Source organism: Platalea leucorodia, assembly GCF_965183815.1.
Source record: "Platalea leucorodia genome assembly, chromosome: 11".
NCBI classification, from domain to species: Eukaryota; Metazoa; Chordata; class Aves; order Pelecaniformes; family Threskiornithidae; genus Platalea; species Platalea leucorodia.
Window position 1 is genome coordinate 22,855,160 of NC_138833.1, and position 21,257 is coordinate 22,876,416.

The 21,257-nt window shown below is 42.0% G+C and overlaps 1 protein-coding gene across 3 annotated transcripts in view; it reads right to left on the minus strand.

Annotated features, from left to right (window-relative positions):
- Positions 1-20,726, minus strand: part of CPEB4 (cytoplasmic polyadenylation element binding protein 4) — a 44,921-nt gene extending 24,195 nt beyond the window's left edge. For all 3 annotated transcript variants that reach the window (XR_014229509.1, XM_082324556.1, XM_082324555.1), the window contains exons 1-2: positions 17,720-20,726; positions 7,580-7,661 (exon numbers count right to left, since the gene is read on the minus strand). Coding sequence is in view for 2 of the 3 variants with exons in the window: in XM_082324556.1 (XP_082180682.1) it covers positions 7,580-7,661; positions 17,720-18,841 (1,204 nt within the window). In the remaining variant the exon portion in view is untranslated. The remainder of the gene's footprint in view (positions 1-7,579; positions 7,662-17,719) is intronic.
- Between the last annotated feature and the right edge of the window lie 531 nt (positions 20,727-21,257).

A 21,257-nucleotide genomic window follows, 5' to 3' on the forward strand; every position in this document is an offset into this window, starting at 1 on the left:
GGAATTAATTCAACAAAGACAAAAATATAAAAAAGCAAGCAAGAAAACTTTAGAAAGGTTTTAATCAGATTAGCAAGGCTGCTGCCATGGAATTCAGCACAATTCTGTTAGCTGGAACACTTTTCAAGACCAAATCACTGATTTAGACATGAACATTCTTAGCAGTATTTCAATGTTTTATTGTGTTTTAAAAATCTCTAACTGCCACATCATTTGCAGCACATACATTCCTAGGAACTATCTTGTCTAAGGAATATGAAAGGCATTTAATTTTCCATACAGACTCCGGAGATGGGACGGCATGGCAAGGGGCCTATGAGAAATGTTTCAAGATTGGACAAAAAAACCGTAGGGCTCATACTCCCATGAAGTTAACAGGAATTCTAACGCTGATTTCAAAGCTGGACCAGGATCAGAAAACCCTGGGATATTTGTACTGCTCTGTGGTGGCAGGGGAAGGAATTTCCTGGCCTCAAAGGGTGGTTACATTAATACCCTCTAGCTTATTGCTCAATGGCTCCATTTGAGACAGATAGCATAAATCAAGGTGTTGCTCTTCCTCAGCTGAATTCATACCCGACCTCGAAACCCTGCAGCAGCAACGTATGAACATCTAGGTGTTTGGCATCTGCATTATCAAGACCTGTATTTCTATAAAAATGCAGGTATTATCACAAAGTTTAAACTACTCAGTAATTCTCGTGTAAAAGTAATACCAGGATAGGTAACCAACAGGATCTGTCTTCTCACCTTATTTTCTTCCAGTACTATATCTAACATTATATATATTTACCATAAATCAAAGTTAAGTTCTGAATGGAGTTCTAAAGACAAATAAATGCCAACATTTTGAAAAATTCCCCAAACTCTGAGGAGCACCCTAACCTACAAGCTACTTCCCACACACTTAAACTTAAGAATATCAATAAATGCAAGGGAATTAAATCAGTGTCAACAGTAACTCACCTCTTCCACCTGATGTTTTCCCTCCTTGAAAACAAATACTAAACTGCTACATTTCACTACGTAATTTGGATAGTGCTATAATTTCCCAAATTATGTTTATTATACTGTCTTTAATGTTGCATCCCTGTCCTGGGATTTTTGCAGTTTTCATCGTAATAAGAGAATTTGCAGCAAAGAGTAAACCAAACAGCAGTAACTTAACTACTGCTTTATTTTTTAAATTATATGCATCAGTGTACATGGATACAAATGGCTTAAATTATTTATTAGGTAATGCACAATGCTTTCTGAGATAGTATAAATGGGTCTTGGCTTTCGGCAGTTGATAACAGAAAATTAAGGTGTCAAAGCCAAGGAATAATCAGGAAAAAAAATCTCAAAAGTCTTAACCCAAATTACACTCTACCTTTGCCTCAGGGCAACCTGTGTTCGAGCCCACATATGTCTTCCAAAGAACGGGAAATTTTCGTTTCATCTACATCCACCTAAGTGCTGCCAACTCCAGACTGCTATAAATTAAAAACCTTTTTTTGAATTGACCCCATACAGTGCCACAAAACCAGGCAATCGTTTGATAACTTAGCAGTCGGTCTAGTTTCAAGGCTTTAACTGTCCAAAATATCCTGGATACACCCATGTTCTTTCTCTTGCTACAGAAATAACTCACACCCAGTGCACTCGCGCTGCTGATGGGCCTGTGGGTTTTGTAGGTGAGCAATCAGACGCCTGAATTATGGAGGGGGAAAAAAAAAGGGAGGGCCTGCCTGTGACTTTGAGAATACAGCCATATTAAACGTCTCCATTGTTTAGTACCGGTGTTGCAGAAACGGAGCAGAGCACGCAGGCTTCAGCATGCCTTCAGGAAGCACAACACAAACGGTGACCTTTACAGCAGGGCTCACAGAAGAGCACGCTCCGAACCAAGCGATTGCAACCTGCCGGTCAGGGCAGAACTCTGCAAGATTCCCCTCGCTCCCCCCCTGACTGCAACAGAAGTCTTCTCAACTTGAAAATACAGCAAAGGGAAAAGGTCCGGCTACAATTACAGAGCAATGCAGAGGGGGCTGCCTTTTAAACCCCGGGGTTTTGAGCCATGTTTCAGTGGGCTGCCATTTGAAAAAGTTTCTCTTCAGGCCTGTGTGAAATGAAGAGGCGCTCCCCTCCCGGTGCAGCGGTGGGCAGCCCCAGGTGAGACCCCCGGCTGCAGCGGGGACCCGCGGGAGGGCCAGCACCCGGACGGGCCGGTGTGGAGGGGCTTAACTGAATTTCTCACTGCGTACCATCTACGTGCAAGTCCTTACATTTTTTTGCAAGTCTGAGGCATGATTTTTTTCTTTCAGATCAAGTTTTGCCTTTCCAAGCCTCGTCAAATCAAGCATCTCTTCGACAGAAGCATTTAGTTCAAGCCATAAAACCGAATGTCAATTTAAATGAGAAAGCTGGAAGTTTATTAGATAATAACTAATGAATGTAAAATCATACATTATGTATGGTCGTGATGACTTCTGTGTAAGGTTAGAATCCAATCTATGGTCTGATCTCAGTATTATTAATGGAAGGTTTCTGTTCATTCCTGTTGCCCAGGGGATTTCAGTTTATTACGAGATTGTTGGCTGTTTATAAATAAAGGCTCTAGTAAACCCCAAATATTGAAAGGCAGGGATAAATCAACAAACACTTCAATTGCCAAGAGAGGAACCGGGGGGGGGGGAAGCATACCAAAAGACTAAAAAATATTGAATAATGCCCCAAAATTTTGAATATTATCTGCATTTGGAAAGCAAGCATGCCCTTACTCGGTAACAGCAGTTGTAACGCTTCTACTCTAAGCCAGCTGAAAGTCGTGGATTGCAACAGGAATGGGAGCTGCCGATTGCAAATAACGTTCCCACAGACTCTGTTGCCCCATCGCAGCTCCATCAGCATGGGTTGTACTTTACTGCTATTAGACCCAGCTCAGCAATATTCTGAGATAATAAAACAATTGGTTTTCCTCTTAATTAATATGCACTCAAGCCTGGAAATCCTGTTAGCCTTTCCTGGTTACCGCATAGGAGGTAAAATTCAAGAAGATCCTGAGCAGGAAACATTCAACACAGTAATTCATCAACAATTTTTCCAAAGTTTCCAAAGACAATTACAGCAAACCATAAATGCCTACAAAAAATTGTCTACAGCCTGGTGCGGTAGAAGCAAAAGTTTTTGCGCATTTCATCCTATGTCGGATACATTAAAAGTTGCAAATGAGTAATCCTTCGATAAGATTGCTCTGAGACAAGGCACACAGATGAGATCAATCGCGGCTGCTGCCCTCAGAAGTCTTCTTCGCACAGAACAAGAGCAGGGAAGAAAGGCTGATCTTAGCCACCAGCCTCAAAGCATTCCTCACTGCTACGAAAACAAAATGGTTTTAAAATTTAAGAAAAAACTAAAAATCTAGTATTTTACATTTTAAAATAGCTCAGATTCTGCCCTGTGCATATATAAAGGAGCACTTCCCCGAAAAGAATCGTAGCCTTCGTTATTTAGCCCTTGGCAAAAATTGGGCCTGATTCTCACCAGATTCTCATTCATTTTCTGGATCAGGTAGGAACCCAAATGGCCCATTCCACTCAATTAATGCGAACGTGTGGCATAATCCATACAGCTGGAAAATAAGTTCGGTTTCTTATCCGATATTCATAAAATGCTGCCAAAACTATTTTGATCCCTTTCATCAAAGAACACTTTATAAGGTTTACCTACTTTCTTCATATCTGAAATAGTTTTTCAGCTATTAAGGGGCTGATGATTGCTTTAAAAATACAGTTAGGTGTATCCGCTTGCTCAGAGAAATCCTGAATGGTGCCAGTCCTCACCATTCTGGCTTTCTCATCTCTAACATTTAGAGCTGCTGTGCGACTCTCTCCCAGTGTCTGTATGTATACTCTGACCTTACGCTACTTCTAAAACCTTCCTTTTTGTGCCTAAGCATGTTTAGTCTTTACAGACTATTTCACACTCACAGCGGCTCACGCAGATCCTGAGCTATTCACGCCCAGCTTTTACAGGAGCGCTTCGCAGAGCTAGAAGCAGATGTACTAGCCTGCTTCTTTAATCCATTTCACCTTGCATAATTTCCAGGCTATAACCTTATATCCTGAACTGAACCATAGGATATTTCAGTAATAAAATAGTCTGAGGTTATAAAGTATTTAAAGACATTTCAGTGTCACTTAACAAGGAAATACTTAGTCAATCTACTACTATTACAGTAATGCTCAAATTGCCATCTGGAAGACCCAGATTCAAAAATCGGTCTCTGGATCCCAGGCTCAGCTTATGAAGGCCGAATACATTGTAAAGAAGATGCAATTAGTCTCCAGGGAAAGGCTTCTGCAGGCTGTCATTGGCTCTGCAGCACGCCGCACACTCACTCGTGTGGATAAAAATAACATATTGAAATGGCAGCTGCTCAGCAAAGGAAGGGGATTTGAGCAGGGATAAAAATATACCTTAAAAAGAGGGGAAAAAAATGGTAAAATGCCTATCAAAAGTCTTAAAAGGTAATACTGAATGTACTGAACCAATGATACTCAAGATTCACCTTTGAACCTGAAGCAGGGAACACTTTATTTCATACAGCAAGACAACCCAAGAACGTAATTATTGCTGTCCTAACCTAATCCAAGGCTAGCCCAGCCTAATCACCTCGGACAAGAAGTACACGCTGTGAATGGATTTTGTTAAATTTTGAAGAATTCCTACTTATAATTTTATTACAGGATCCAAAACCTGCTGCTCTGAGCATACCATTTAAAGACAGAAATTCCTTCCAAGCGCCAGCTGCGACTGGTACCTGTTATCATGCCCGTACTCTTGAGGTTGTTCTGAAGGTGTGTTTTGACACAGTACCTCTTTTTCTTGAAGTAGGTTACAGTATAAAGGGGGGGGTGGTAGTGTTACATACTCAACTCATGTTGAGTCAATATTAAGGCCTCTCAAAGACTCACAAGATAGCAGTGAGACCTATTAGATCATCTAAATTATTTCCATGCCATTCTGAGATTGCTCTCTACAGTATGTTTTATTAGCGTCTTGCCCGGGCTATTTTTAAAGTCTCAAACCCAGAAGCTTTTCCTTTCTGAGAGTATCCAACTTTAGTTTACAAGCATTGTATGCACTGATTAATCCATTTAAAATGCAAAATGAAAAACTTCTTATGGATCTGCTTATTTAACTGCAGGTGTTTGAAACGGCAAGCAAGACTTGAACTGCCAACCATAATGTGACAATTGTTAAGATTTCTAGATCCAAAGGTTTTAAAGATTCCTTTCAATCAGTTTAAATAAAGGTGAGGCAAGAAAAGTGAAAACAGGAGACAGAATCTGTGTTAAGACATAATCATACACCAACAAATACAGACGGAAAAAAACCACAAAAGGCTTGTGATCACGAGCCCTTCTTCAGACTCGACTTGAAATATGTTTTGTACCAGCAAGTTACAATTTTTTTCCAGCTGCATCAGTTGGTTTAACTAAAGGTATTTCCTCTCCTTACAAATCCCGCCCTGCTTACGGACGATCACTGCAGCATTACCACAACGCGGTAGATGCTAGTTGGAATAAAGAGCCATTCCTAAGTATATTACAGCAAATAAGTTACTGTATTAAGCCTGCTATGCCAGATAAGCAGCAGTCAAATGCAGCGTACTGCCCATTTCACTATAAGCAAACAATGGTTTTGCTGAGGAAATCCTTGAAAAATGAGACTTCACAACAAAGTATTTCACGGAGGTTCACTTAAATTTTTCACCTCAGTTTTGAGGCTTTTTCTTTATAGTTTTGTAACTACTAACCATGTAACAGAACAATTTATAAAGAATTTCAGAAATCATTCCCAGAACGATACCAGATTGATATTAGAGTGTTCCCATCAGTACAATACAAGGCACACAAAGCTTCAGACAAACCGTAGATGACTGCAGAGGGGATTAACAACCAAGCTCAAGCAGGAATTAACGTGCCTCAGAACTACACGTATTCTTTGCTGACACACTTATTCCATCATTCTTAAAACAAGGTAAGCACTCAAAAAAAAAAAAAATTTCAATTGCAAAGAATCTTTTCAAAGCATTTAAACTAAAATTCATACTACTATAGAGAACTACCCTTGTTTAGTTGCTGAACACGTGTGAATGCATATGAACCTGACTTTGTTAAATTCAAATTTAAAGGGAAATTTTATTTGTTCTACAGCCGTGTCACCTTGGGTTGTTATCTTGCCAGATTTCAGCAGGTAAAACCTGGGTTGGGCCTGCCTGGCAGTTGAACAGAAGGCACCAGGGCAAACCCCAGGTGCTGCCATCAAGGAAGGGCCCCCGATTCTTGGTTCAGTATACACCGCTGGGGGCATAGGATGTTGCCAGACAGCACAGAAAACAAATGAAAGCTATTACTACTTGTCATTAATAAAAGCCTGGCCCCCACCGCATAAGGAGGGAATGTATTTTGGTTGTTTAATTCATTTGGCATTACTTTTATCTACAGCAAGCTCTCCTTGTCACTCCAATAAGAAAGTGTACTTCTTGGTGCTCCTCATCACCCTGAATTGCTGCACAGTGCTGGGGATGGGAAAGGCAAGCTGCATTTCAGACCATGGTGAATGCAAGAAATGCAAGTTATTGCCAGTTTATCAAAGGTTGGTCTCCTGGGCAAGAATCACTATTAAAAAGTCAGATTTCATTACCACCACAAGCCTTGATAGCGAAAGAAATTTGCTTTCAGAAACGACAAATGCAGGTTTGTTTTTTTAGTGGTCTCATGACTGGTAACGAAACTGAATGCTTAGATAATGAGCATAAGTGAGAGTTTGACTACTTTTATACAAGTAACCATCAAACTGAAAGAGATTACTCATTATATAGAACTAGAATAAGAAACTAGACTTGTGAATTGTATACCATAAGCAGTTTCTATTCAGGTTTAGATGAAATATGTAGACAGTGCTTTGAATACTTTGTAAGTTGAGGTATTTTCAAAGAAAGATTACCTTTGCCAAAAAAAAAAAAAAAAAAGAGAAATCCCAACGGCAAATCAATTCAACCTCCCTTTTCCTTTCCCAAAGATACAAAGAATTCCGCAATTCAAGGCAGCAACAAAAAGAAAGGTAAAGAACTAAAAAAAAATTGTGATGAAATACTCAGTGTTCTTCTCAAAATGACATAGATTAACCTCATTCTTCCCCAAGACAGAAAGAACTATGACTTCAGCAGGAAAACACCATTAAGCAAAAAGTTACGTCTCGCTGAGCTGCGCAAGATTCCTGAAGTTGATCATTTTTACAGGCTGCACACATTGTATCTATTAAAAACAACACTGGCAACTTACACAAAAGATCAGCTTATGTTTGTGTTTCGCATTGTTTTGTATAAAGACAAAACACGCTCAAGTGCTCGTGTGTTGCAACAGCTTCATCTAGAGACAACTGAAAAAAAGGCCTGCCCGAGCTGACTGCCATGCGTTAGGTGCACAACGTCACTTTACTTCTCCTAACCAAAACTGAAGTTTCTTACTCTAAGTTAGCACGTCTTCCCAATTATTTACTGCAGGAAATAGTCTCTTTCTAAATTTACCTTTCAGTGAATCATTTTCAGCTCTCATTATGTCAATTAGCGAGTTCTCCAGTGAATGCATGTCAAAAGTCCTTGTGCGATCCTGCAAGCAAATACAAACAAAGCCAGTTTAGGCAACACACAGCGTTAAACAAGACCATCTGAAACATAAAAACTTCAGTTTTGTTCTACGTTACCGCAGCAGAATCAAGCAAAATCACATACACCACTAAAGTCAGTCTGATATAGGAACATTAAAAATTAGAATATTCTTAAATGTGAATCTGATCTATATTTATCATAACCAATCACTTCAGAACCCCAATTCAATATTTAGTTTGTATTCCTTGCCGTACAGTTAAACTTCGTTAAAAAGAATTTCACAGGTAAGAAGTAAAGGTTGTATCCTGGGAGACAGAACTGCAAGCAGAAGTCATACAATAGGTATTTCAGCCTGAATTTAAGAAAATCTAGATTCCAGAAACTCATAGAATTTTCTTCACCTAAACTACTACCTCAACAACTGAAATAATCTAATTCTGCACAGTCAGTTCCAATTCTGCATAATTATAAAGTATTCCATACAAGCAGTAGCGTTCCAAATAGTCTGGTTTACTAGGTGACGACTTTGCTCTGATTTTTAATTCCCTGAATTCACAAGTTTGGTATTCCAAGCATTACTAGAATTGAAGGAGGAGCCAACAAATGGGAGACAAGATGTCTCGCGTACCTTACTGCTTCACTATCTCAAGCCATTTGAAGCATACTTACCAAATACTTCTCCTTCCTATTAACCAAAGCCATCATTTAACACAGGTATGGTTCAGACTTTCCCAACTAAAACAATAAATCCCACATCTTACAAATCTGATGCTATAAAATATCCTGGCACTGCAGTACTTTAATTAGCACATTCAGAATAACTGAAATTATATATAAACTTTGAAATCTTTACAGTATCATAAAAGGTCACTAACGGAGGCAAAAAACCACTCTCGTTCCCAAAATTATTCACCTACCCATGTTATCTATGTATTTATACATTTAGACACTTGTAGAAACTTAATTTAATTTTTAGAAAAATTTAGAAATGTAGAAATTTAACTTAATTTAACTTTTCTCTGTCCAAGAACTCTAACATCCATTCTAAAGATTTCATTTCATTCACGTTCTACGAGATTCACCTCTGAACTGAGATCAAGCATGGAAAGTATCGGTTCAAATACGAAAGCAAAACGTGAGCAATTCAAAACAGACATTTGCTCTCAACTGCTTCTCTACAACTATCGTTATTACAGCAGTGAATATATACTTTTTTTTTTGTTCCTAACTCTAGCTGTGAAGCTGAAATTTCTCCAAAGCACACAGATCCAGCTTTGATCATTTTTAAAAGCAGTGGTGAAGTAAAAAACAGTATTGCACACAGACCGTTGTGTTCCAAGTTCTGATGTCCTTGACTTCCAGTGAGGAAGTGCCAAAGCTGCGTTGATCGCAGTGTTGCAAGGGGCATTCTCCGGATCAGACAACGATCGGTCAGCTTGCGCTCTGAACACCAAATACTATTTTAAGAGCAGGAATCCACCAGCTCCTAGAGCCCTGATCCACTTCCAAGTTTGTAAGCTACATTCTGACCACTAAAAAAATACTATTTTTCAAAGAAATTTTCTGGTATTGTTCCTCTCTTCAGAACAGTTTATTACTGATGCAGAACAGGTGAAACGTTTTACCCAGATACGCTGCATTTCAAATAGCATTAAAGATCTGCGTTTGGAACCACTTGCTTTATTAGTCTAGCCCAATATCAAATTTGCTATAAAAAACACAGCGCTGCCCTGTCTCTCCACTATATTTATTTCCTTGATCATCTACATTACAAGGTAATTGAGGCACCTTAGAGAAACTATCACGAGCATTTAAATTCTTAAATTCTGTGGTTTACTTTCACACATTTCCTACTGGTTTCTTCCTTTCCTAGTAGCATTTAGTTTATTGTTTTGGTTTACACATTACTAGTTCATAACCATTTCAAACTCTAGTTACACTAGAATACCTTAGTAGGATTGAGCAGAAGTCCTTGGGCCTGCATCCCGGACCCATTAGGATCCAACAGCTGTGTAACCCAGGAATGGACGCTAGAAGACAATCTCTACATTTTCAGCAGTTCTCACAACGTGACAAAAATAGCCTAAAACACAGGTGGGAGCATTGTCTGAAAACCTGACAGCCCTCCGCAGCTACTCCTCCTTCCCTTCTGCCTTTCATACTGTACTGTGTTTCTCTGTGTGGAATTAACCTCGAGTCCAACCCATGAACAGCTACAAAAATTCTTATTTCACAAAGTGCAGAACCTCAGGAGTTCCAAGTCTTCGTTGAATTTGTGGCACTTAACATTTCAGCTGTCTGAGAGACACAAAGGGAGAAACCCAAGCCGAGTAATTTCTAGTTTATTGTGCTTGGTATGTGCTGGAGTACGTGAGCCCGACGATAAGTCTCTTGTCTCTGAAATGTCTGTGTTGGCTTGGGTTGAGCTATAGTAACAAACAGAGGGGTTTGCTGCAATGGTAAGGTTTTAATATTGAGAACAGAGAGTTTAAACATTTGAGAAAAAAAATGGAATCGAACCGGTTAGCTGACAGGGACACCACATTCTCCAATGGAAGCTTTTTGTGGCGAGGAGTTTATAGTTTTCCCCTTCTGAGTGAACCAGCTAGCTGTCACTTTTGTAGTGTAAGGTCCCTAAGCTTCTAATCATACTGCAAACGTTTTAAAACACGGCCCTGCGCATCGATACAAAAGATTAACTGGTCATATTCCTACCTGCAGCTGTTAGCAATCATATAAAAAGAAGGACTGGCTAAAACATGGCCCACATTCATACCCAGGCTCTCCAGTGGTTCCAGCAACTTGTCACAGCAACGGAGAAGACCGCCAGAGGCTAGAGCACCCTCAAAATGCTGGTATGTTCCTATTGATTTCTTGCCTATCTTTCCAACGAAAGGTCTCTGCTGGCAGCGTATCTAACCGTCACTGTCAGTTCATGGTGCTGAGCTGCCCCAGCCTCGACACCCTTGGGAAGATCAGTCTCGTTCCTGGGTTGCTTGAAATGGTTTGCTGGTCCGTGTCTCTGCTTATTAATAAGAAATTAGCAAACCATTTTAAGGATGACACGAAGAGCCACTACTCCTGTTACACTGAATTTGGATATATTCCTGAAATTAATGCAGCAGTCCACTTCTCTGCAAATGCAGAGTAATTCCAGACCTTGGTACATAAGTAAACCTGTATACATCTCTCCAATGAAAAGATGTCCGTCATGCCTGTCCTAAATGCCATGCTCAACCGGTTCAGAGGCTTGCACAGTGCTTATTATAAAAGAATTAATTTAGCTGACTACTTGCCCTGAAAGGGACGTTGAAAGGGTCCACCCTACTAGCGAAAGTCACCATTGGTAGTTTTTTAGAATTTTTATACAATTTAAAGGCCTTTTATTCTGAGACTGCTTTGAAAACAGTACCACAAATTTTGCCAGTCTTAACTTCCAAGATGGCCAGCACATTCTATCACATACACATATTATACTGAAATATATATGTGTATTATCTACCTAACATAAAAAAAAAGACTGATGACAGGTTAGTGGTAGTAGGCATATTGCTGAAGAAATGTGTAACTATACATTTCATTCCATAACACCAAAAAAGCTGTAACAGTCAAGATACTGATCATTAACTGGTAACTAAATGTGAGCTATTCTCAGATACACATTAGTTCTGAGTTACAAGGCACATAAGCCATGCTGTACTTAGGGAAAAAAGTGATGTTTTCTTCAAGAGACTTCATGCCGAGAGAATTAATAACAATACGGTGGTGGTTTTAATGGATCAATTCACAAAGTTACAGTGCTTTCCATGGCGCTGGATTCCTTACTCTATACTTTTTTATTTATTTATAAATAAAAGATATAGGGGTAATGACTACCCTGGAGTACAGCAGAGTATGTACACTTCAGTAACCAAGTTAGCTACAGCCTGGTATTATTTACCCAGGTTGATCACAAGAACTTGGCTTTACACGAGTTTGTTTAGGGAATCTAAGATTTGGCTTTATCAGAGGGCTTAAAGGGCACACACATTTATCCTTGGGAAACAGAACGGAGGCAGAGACACATCAGGTTGAACACAAGGCCACCAAAAAAAAGCCAACCGAAAAGAAAGAAATCAACCTGCAGTCTCAATACATGATCGTGTTTAAAATGTCAGCCAACATTTCTAAAGACATTCATTAAACATGATTTTGAATAAGCAGTATTGCTTTCACAATAGTATACAAGAGGTGGCAGCTAGCAGATCTGGTTAAGAGAGAGCTATCGAGACTGTAAATATGCTACAACAGCAAACACAACACTTTTGAACTCTACACTGGCCAGGAAAATAAAATTATTTTGATTCTCCTACTGTCTGGAAATCATTTATCAGCATGTAGATTGCTCACAATAACGCCATCTCACTGCTAAAGCACAGAGAGCAGAACTCCGGACCTCACGTCGCAACTTTGTCACTGCATTCACCCAGCGTGGGCAAACCACTTCACCTCCGTGACGACAGGGGTTCCCCACTAGCACCCAGACAGATGAGTTTATGTTTAGAGGCCTTGTAAAAAAAAACGGAGCCACTTGTAAATAGGAAATCACTAAGTTCTAATTCCTATTCCAATTTTATTTTTCAAAGTCCAAAGACATTTCATTCCAAAAAAAGTCACTTGGTACTAAGCATGTACGCTATATACTGGGACATCCTCCTATGCAAAAGAAATTAAACATGAATTTTTCATGCACAGGAAGATCGTACTTTGCACTTCAAAATCTCATACCTAAATTCTCTTGCACATCAGAAAAATGTACATCTAACAGCTATTAAAGTTCAGATTCATTATATTTAATCTGCACTCACAGCATTATCATCACCCGCACAATTAAGATTCCAGAACCTGAGAGTTTCTGGTCAGTGCTTCCCACGATGGGCCTCCCAGTGCTACAAACCCAAACCCGACAAGAAGCAAAGCCTGGCAAGGTATGAGCGCTTGCCGGTCGCTGAGGCGGTGCCTAATCTTATAAAATGTGCTTTCTCTGAAGACCGAGGCATCAATAATAATGCAAAGCATGCCATCATCTGAAGCAATTTACTGAAGGCGATTAATCTGTATTTATGGAGTAGGTGTAGTTGTAAATATATAAAAGAAGTCCCAGTTTTACATCTTTGTCAAACCAGAATATTTGTGAAAATTAGAAAACTCACTACATTCGCTACTTTCATTATAGCCCGGGAAGCCTGAAGCTTTCTAAAACCTTGTACGTATTTCCCACAACTAAAAAGCCTTGTGTCTCAGGCAAAGCACAGCGTGTAGGGCGAGGTAATGTTGTAGGTACTAAACACAAGTTCCACATTTTTATTTTAATTGCAAAGCAAATTTGGACTTGATTATGCTTCTGGGTAAGCTTCTCCTCCTTCCCACCGCCCTGCAATGCTGTATTCCAGCTCCCAGTCCAGTATCCAGTGAATTAAAGGCTTTGAATAAACAGGTTTTTCCTGAAGGGATGTTGCTGTATGCTGCCCTGATCATCTTTTAGAGCTTCACCAGGGAACAATAAGAAAAAGCTGGAAAAGTTAAGTGACGCACAACATGGGAGTTTTTTTGGGAGGGAGCACTTCTGGTTTAGTCAAACTTGAACTTTTTTTTTTTTTAAGTGTTAGAAATTACAGACCTTTATAAAAATTTCCAGTAACATGTCTGATTCTATTTTAGCCACATATTAAGTTTTTTATTGTATCTTCTAGAAATTATTTTCCGCAATATCTTGTGTTCTCAATCTTTCTGCTGGGCCGCTAAGCATGCAATTTTCAAAGAAAAATGCTTAATAAGAGTACTCTTTTTAATCTTAGGAAAATACAAACATAATTCAAATAGCTTCTAACAAAAGCTCTCTTTAAAAAGAAACCCTGAGGTCAAAAACGCACAGGAGGGCCAAAGCCGAAGTATTAACGTCAGTAGTAAGTTTATAAAACAAGAACAGTGTTAACTTCCACAGTACTTAACTTGTGCATGTCGTACCACATTAAAGTGCTTCTAATTCCACAGATCAGTAGCTGTGGGGAACAGCATATGAAGCACTAATTACTACACAGCTGATGTAGTTATAGAAAAATGGGTGAACAGACATTTAAAAATCCAACTTCAAGTATTGATTCTGTTTTAAAATGATAGCTTGGAATTTCTCGGAATAACTGCTGTTGCTAGAATAAAAATAAAATTCTGCAGAACTTTCTGCCAAACAAGTAGCCTTATTTTATGCAACCAGCCATCACGATTCATGAAAAGGTTCTCCAAAAACAAAGAACAAATATTACAATGAAGAGGGATGGTAAAGAAATTTATTTGCAAAATTCCTTCAAGAGGAAAGATTGGCAAATGCATTCAGGAGATTAGTTTTTTATTCCAATTCCCTGTGAATTTGTTTAACACGCTTATTAAATCAACCCATTTCTATGTGCAAACAAATCATGACGTATAGCTCAGAATTAAAACACATTCTGTAACCACGTATGTGTTTTCTCAAACATTCCGTATCTGCCTGGGGGAAGAGAAAGTCTCCCTGGCACAGACCCTCAATGGATTTGGAAGGGGTTATATACCTGGAAAGTAGCCACTGTAGAAGAAAGGAAAAAACATTTTGAACAAGTGGATATAATGAACTGCTCTCATGTACCAAATTCTTTGAAATGGGCGGTTATTTTCAAGCCCGATTCCAGGAAGAAACACAAATTATTTTTAAGCATTTTTACAGAAAGCTGAACGCTATTGCTTAACTTGCTTGTGCCTTCAAAGACCAATTTAAAAAACATCGTCACACATTTGAAGATGAGATCTGGAAACCTGGAAATGCCTATCAAAGCAAGATTTGTGCATTGCATAACAGGCAGGATGTTCCACTCGTGAGGAAGTGCAAGCACACAGCAAAAGGAAAGCCAAAACAATCTTGAGGGCAATGCTGCAGTAAAACGCAGTTACTGAGCCCTTAGTTTGTCAGTGCTGCTGGGAGAGAAGTAGAAGGAATTATTTAAAAAAATCAGTAACTTTGTGAGATGCAATAGTCACAGTCAAAGCATTTTCATTTCTTAATTCTCACGGCAGGCTGTTGTATCCAAAAGACTCAATTTTTTTTTTTTTAATTCAGGAACCATTTTTTCATTTGGAGACCATTTCCTTTTCAAATGAACGCACAAAGAACAATGGCTTTTCTCTTTTCAAAAGATCTTTGAAGGGGAAGCCTGCCCAGTGGCTAAAGCACAATATCAAAACTTAATTTCATTAACAGATCTGGTAACAGTCTTCTCCGACCTTGCTTCCCGTTCCATCTCTGCAACAAGAGGTTCCTAAGACACGCTACTTCTGAAATGTTAGGAGACAGAATTCCAAACCAAAAACACTTGCAACAAAAAGCACAACGTTTTGCATGCAGCTCTCAATACCGAGCAAGCAATCATCAGACTGCAAGATTAGCAAACAGACCACCACGGTATTGGCCTTTTATCTGCGCCCGTTGGAACGCCCACTTCATGGCGAGCGTCTACGGGCCACAGGCAGAAATACTGGAAGTGAGCAGGAGTTGCCATTAGTGGCTTATAGGGCCACTATGCAATGTTGTCCTCTCTGAAGGGGAAGGGTTACCCTAAGACTTCCATCAAAACATAGACTTGTGTGTTTCACCAAGCTTCGGAGTAGACACAACCTTTGAGGGGAAAAAAAAAGGGATCCCCAAAATATTTGCAATTGCTGGTTTACATCTTGCCTTCTAAAGAAACTAATTTTCACTAGATTGCAGCAACACTTGTTAATGATTTAAGCAGCAAAACATAAATATTAAATGAAAGGGATAGTTGTATCAAATTACTCCATTATGTTGCTGCAGCAAAGACAGCTTTCAATTATTTCCTAAATAGGAATCTAAGAAGATTCCAGTAACAAAATAGCCTTGTCCAGCACAGGATTGCATCATCAAGGACACTGCATATATATGCGTGAACACAAATATACAATAAGCAAAACTCCTTATTTCTGCTTTGAGTCAGGCGTACAATCAGCATAATCAAGAAAAAATAAAAAGGCATCAAAGGTCAAATTCTACATCATTTGTTTCCAGCGATTCAAAAATTCAGTATGCTTTCAACACAGAGATGACTAAGTGACCAAAGGAGCTAAAGATTTTCTACAGAAAAAAGTTATAAAAAGCAGTCGCCCAAGATGGCTTCAAAATTAATCAGCATCTTTCTGGGTCTGCAGTGCTGAAGTCCTGTTCTGCTGCCCTGCCCTTTTCTTCACAGAAGCGATAGTAACAGACTGGAAAGCACTTCACTCCAACACTTTCCTTTTCTTGGCATGGAGAAGTGTCAGACTTGGTCTTGACATGTACGGCTTCATCTTAGTGTTTATGTAAACAGATACCAACATACTACACAGAAATTATTTCTTTACCATGATCAAAATACGCGTGTATGATGTTTTATGTTTGGAACATAACCCAGAAGGCAAGGTTGCCTTTGCCCGTTTCCTGAGATTTCCTTGATGTCAAACCAAGCACGTTTCTAGCACTGCGTATATATTTGGGCCTTATACGCAGCAGCAAGGACACACTTGATCTCATTCTGTCACCCTGAACATCAGCTATGTGTCAGGGTACAGAATGAATTAAACTGTGAGCCAAGCCTGGCTGCAGCGAGGCTGAAAAAAGACCGACTCCAGCTGTGCCCCTTTTTCTAATGGCTTCAGTGTATAAATTTGGTATGCTGGACACAGGTTCATTATATTAATTACAAATCCTGACATTAAAATCAATTATTACTATGCATTCTAAATTTACAAGGGCTCTACCTGATATTGAACCAGCTAGTAGCTCTGCAGTAGAAAAAAGGTCTCTAATGGGAAGTTACTGCCAGCAGCTGCTCTGTTGTCAGCAGGCTGCAGAGGCAGGCCCTGCAAACCAAGCAGAAACTGAGCCCTTCATGACGAACCGAACTGTTCCTACAGCTGAATCCACAAAGTCATCATTAAATATATTTGTATTTCTTTAGGGTGGCTTATAACGTGATACATATTACACCGTTTCTATCTACAGATCTTCCAAATGATTTTAAAATAGGTCACCCTGGTTCTTACAGCATGGCTAGAAATACTGCAGTCACTTTGAAATTTCTACTTTTGCACTTCTTTGAAGATCTTGGAAAAACAACCCACTAAACGTAAAAGAACTCTTGGGTTTTTGGATTTACCCTAAAGGAGTTTACAAAAGGCACACACACATAAAAGCTAGGTTTAACTAGTGGTCGGATGAAGAGAAGGATAGTTCTGGTTTAATTTTTACTGCAAATTAGGTTCCATATTATACAGTTCATTTCAGATTCATAAAAAGTCAGCCTAGAAGGAGAGGCTGAACCACCAGACAACCTGCCTCCTGCCAGGATAAGGCCATATTAAAATATAGGAGATCACCAACTGAAACTCGTCCAGATCTATTTCTGGTGATGATTTAATGGTGTGTAACCAAAATTTGCTGCCATTACTGAGGAAAGCAAACTGCGTTCATTACCATCATGTCAAAAATCCAAAGTTTCCAAAAAACACTACAAAAACTATGTTGCACTACAAGTCCACATGATACAGTAAACCAAAACACAATCACTTAATACTTCTCAGACGTGCTACATTCTCGAATACTTTAGAAGGCCTCACATCTTTCATACTTCATCAAGCAGCACTTTTCTCCTTACTCCTTTTTGTAGGTACACTTGCTACTTGTAACTAAATTTGTTCATCGGCTATTTCTGAATGCGTGTAAGCATCAAGCTGAAGGAAACTGGCTAATACAGATGTCTGGCGGGCAACAGATATTTATATGACCACCGCTACTAAAAAAACCCCCATGATTCATAGCTCGGAGCATAATTCACACTATGGCATTTTAAGTTAGCCATATATTTATTTTTTTTTGAAGTTGCAAGCACGGAAGTCAGACAAGCAGACTGTACTGTTCAAACCCCTGACCCCTTCTAGGGCATTTTAACGCACTTGCGTGTTATTTTTCTTATGGATATAACCGAGTATGCTCACCTGAAAAGGAAAAATGTTGTCGGCTCTATTCAAACTGTCTTCCATCCACGATTTTGGAGCAAAGGCTGAGCTGGGTCGAGCGTATTTCTGCAACTGGATATGATTACTTGCGAAATTCTTCTTTAAGGGCGAGATGGAGTTCAGGGGCGTTATCCCTCCGTTCAGTCCCCTGCGGTGGTCTCGGCCTTGGGACCCACCCCACCCACCGTAGCCACCGCCACCAGGGCTCCATGAAGATGGTGTAGGCGATGGACTTTGGTAGCTGCTCCATGGAGAAGGTGGCTTGTTAAGATTATTAGCCAAATGAGGCAATTGATTAAAAGCAGCATTTCTATGTGTGAATGGAGGTGGATGAGGACTTGCAGGAGACCTCCTCTGTTGCTGATGCTGATTGTGATGATGCTGAAAATGGGGGTGATGAGGGTGGTGTTGAGAGAGGGGTCCAATTTGGGGGGAAAAGCTACCACCAAAGCCAGGGCTGACGTGATGTGGAAAATTCTGAAACAGGAGAGCACCATTATTAGCTGAGGCAGTAGGGACCCCTCCCTGGTGAAAAAAACTTGCATCTTCATTGATGATTGTAGAAGAAGAAGGAGCTATAGCTGCGGACCAGTTACTAAAACCAGTCAGAGAAGATGCAGTGGATGTCAAGGGCTGCGTCGAAGTACCTAGCCCCGAAGCCTCCTGATAATCAAATCCTGTTAACACCGGCGATTCTATTCTTATTTTCTCCTTTCCATTGCCGTTCTCTGAAGAATTATCGCCCTGATTTTCTTCAGTTTTAGCTTTCTCGGGTTCAGAGAGCATGCCTGCTTCCTGACTTTGACCGGGGGAAAGCTGCTGTTTTTCTAGGGACTCTTGCTTTTCCTGTTGCTGAGTTTTAGATTTTTCTGACCCCAGAATCTCATCCTGAATATTATGGGCAGCTGGAGCAGGAAAGAGCCAAGCTGACCCAGCACTACTGCCATTGGCAGCTGTGTTATTATTTATAAAAGCAGCAGGGCTGGGGGTTGCATTTTGATGATGGTGCGGAGGCTGCAGATGTGGATGAAATCTGACTGGAAAAGCTGACTTATTTCCAGTGTTGTTTTGCACTAACACTCCAAACCCGTAATCCCCCATTGAGTATATTTAGGGTTTGAATCCTCCCTGTAAGAACAAGTCGATGTTTAGTGTTTACCTCGTCCTCTTCTGAGGCGAGATTAGCAAGTATCCTGTTTTTAGCTAGATATTCCAGTTTCTCCCTCCACGCTATTTATTTCAGATTTGGATAAAGATGTTTGTTTTTTGCAAAAGATAGATCTCTTCAACTATGTGTCAATTTGTGTCCGTTTCCTTCCTTTGGCCAGGAGGAAGGGAAAAATAAATCTTTGGTTCACAAAATAAGAGGTTTCCTTTTTCTAAAGGAAATGCACAGCAACGAGAGAAAAAGCTTCTGGGGAATAAGGATAAAGAGATTCTAACTATCCTGTTTTTTTCCTCTTCAGCAGTCTTGACTCGCCCATAAATGAGTTAAGAGGAAAGGAAAAAAAAAAAAAAAAATACAATGACGTCTGGTCCCCCGACCCCTTGGCAGCAAAAAATAGATTTAAATCTGGAATAATTTAATACATCTCTATAATCTAATATATATTTGTGTCCTGTTCAAAAAGAGTCTTTGCTGTGGGTAAGGGAAAAATTTACCTCAGGATCTCAGCATTCAGAAGGGTGAAAAGGGGGAGTGAGTTACAGAAGAGGCTTTTTCCCGTGCTGCTGGGTTTAACCTATTATATTTAGTAATAATATACACTCTGTGTGTGTGTGTGTGTGTGTGTGTATGTGCGCGTGTGGTTGTTTAAAGGGGTAAGATCTTATCTCAGGAAATTAGTATTCTGTGTGTGTCGGGTGGGGAGTGAGTTGTGCAGGAGAAGGGTGGATTCTTGATGCTGCTCCTTTTGGGCTGGGTTTCTGAGCTCGCCAGACTCGCTTCTTATTTACGATCCAATATTTGCGTGTCCTTCATATGAGTCCTGGCTGGCCGAAGAGGAAGATTTTCATCTCAGAAATCAGCATTCAGCGTTCGGGAAAAGGGAAGGGAGGGGACAGCGAGTTGTGCAGGAGGAAGGGGAAGGAGATTTTCTTGCTCTCGCTGCTGCCGGGAGGGTGGTTTCTGGTGGGGGCTCGCCTCCCTCCACCGAGACAGGCGGGTTCCCTGCGGCCGCAGGCCGGGTGGATGCGGCTGGGGGGGGTCTGCGTCCCCTCCTCCGGGACGCGGCGTCCGGCGGGCTCGGCTGGCCAGGCCCCGGCTCTCGGTGGGCTGCCCCCCGCGGTGTCCCCCCTCCCTCGCGAGAGTCCTGCTGTCGGGGACGGCAGGAGGGTTTGGTTTTTTTTTTTTACCTCAGGAGAGGAGCAGCCTCCGGCAGGGAGGGGAAGGTGCAGGCGGCGGGGGGCCGGGCTCCTCTCTCCCCCATGGAAGGTGTTTAACCGGTTCTCCCAAATCGCCCGGAGATTACGGGACAGGGTCTCGGCCGCTGGGCGCAGCGGAGGGGGGGCCCGGCGGACTAACCGGGGCGCGGGCTCCGGCGGCGGCGGCTCCTGGGAGCAGTCCTTCCCCTGCTGCGCGTCTTCTCGGCTCCAGGCGGGCTGCCTTCCCCCTCATGTAAAGCGGCCGGGCGCCGGGAGGGTCGCGGCGGAGGACGCTGCTGCCGGGAGGTGGAAGGACGGGGCGGGGGGGAGGCTCCGCGGGCGAGAGCGGCCGGAGAGGGGGGAGGGCTGCCGCGACACCGGCGAGTCGGGAGGCGCTTCGGTAGCCGGCGAGCCTGGCCGCGACGGGTCCTCCGCGCGAAGCCTCCGCCGCCGCCTTGTTTTGCCTCTTTTTTTTTTTTCTTTTTTCTGTCTCCTTCCCCTCCCCCCACCCCCCCAGCGGCCGCCGCTTCCTGCCTCGGTGCCGCAGCCGGTGCCTCCCTCACCCCGCCCGGCCGCTGCCGAGCCCCGTCTCCTCAGGACCGAGCCGCCGCACGAAATGACAACCAGCTGGCGGAGGCAGCGCGGCACTTCCGGTTCGGCGGCGGGCGCGCCCCCGCCCCGCCCCCGGCCCCGCTCCCCGCGCCGAGGCCCCGCCCCGCCCCGCCCGCTGCGGCTTCGCGCCGCCATCTTTGGTAGGGGCAGGGAACACCTTGGCTGGGGCGGCCACCTTTGGTTTGGGCGCGTCGCCCCGCGGCTTGGTAGCCATGCTAAGTAAGGGCAAAGGGGCCGAGGGACGCCGGCGGGGCGGCCATCTTGGACCGAGGAGCGGCGTTCCCGCCGCGAGCGGCCATCTTTGTGCAGGGCAGGGCGTCCTGCGCGGCGCAGGGCGGGCGGGTTGCGGCAGCCCAGGCCGGTGCCCGCTGACAGGCATTCCCTGCCGTCGTAGCGGGGCTAATATCTAAAAATAAAATCCTGCCCGAAGCGCTGCCGGTTTGTAACACCCGTCGGCACCCAAGGGCTGAGGCCCCTCTAGCGAATCGTCCCCTCCCTGAACTGCCCGGGCCGCCACGTCCCAGCCACCTCACTCATGGAG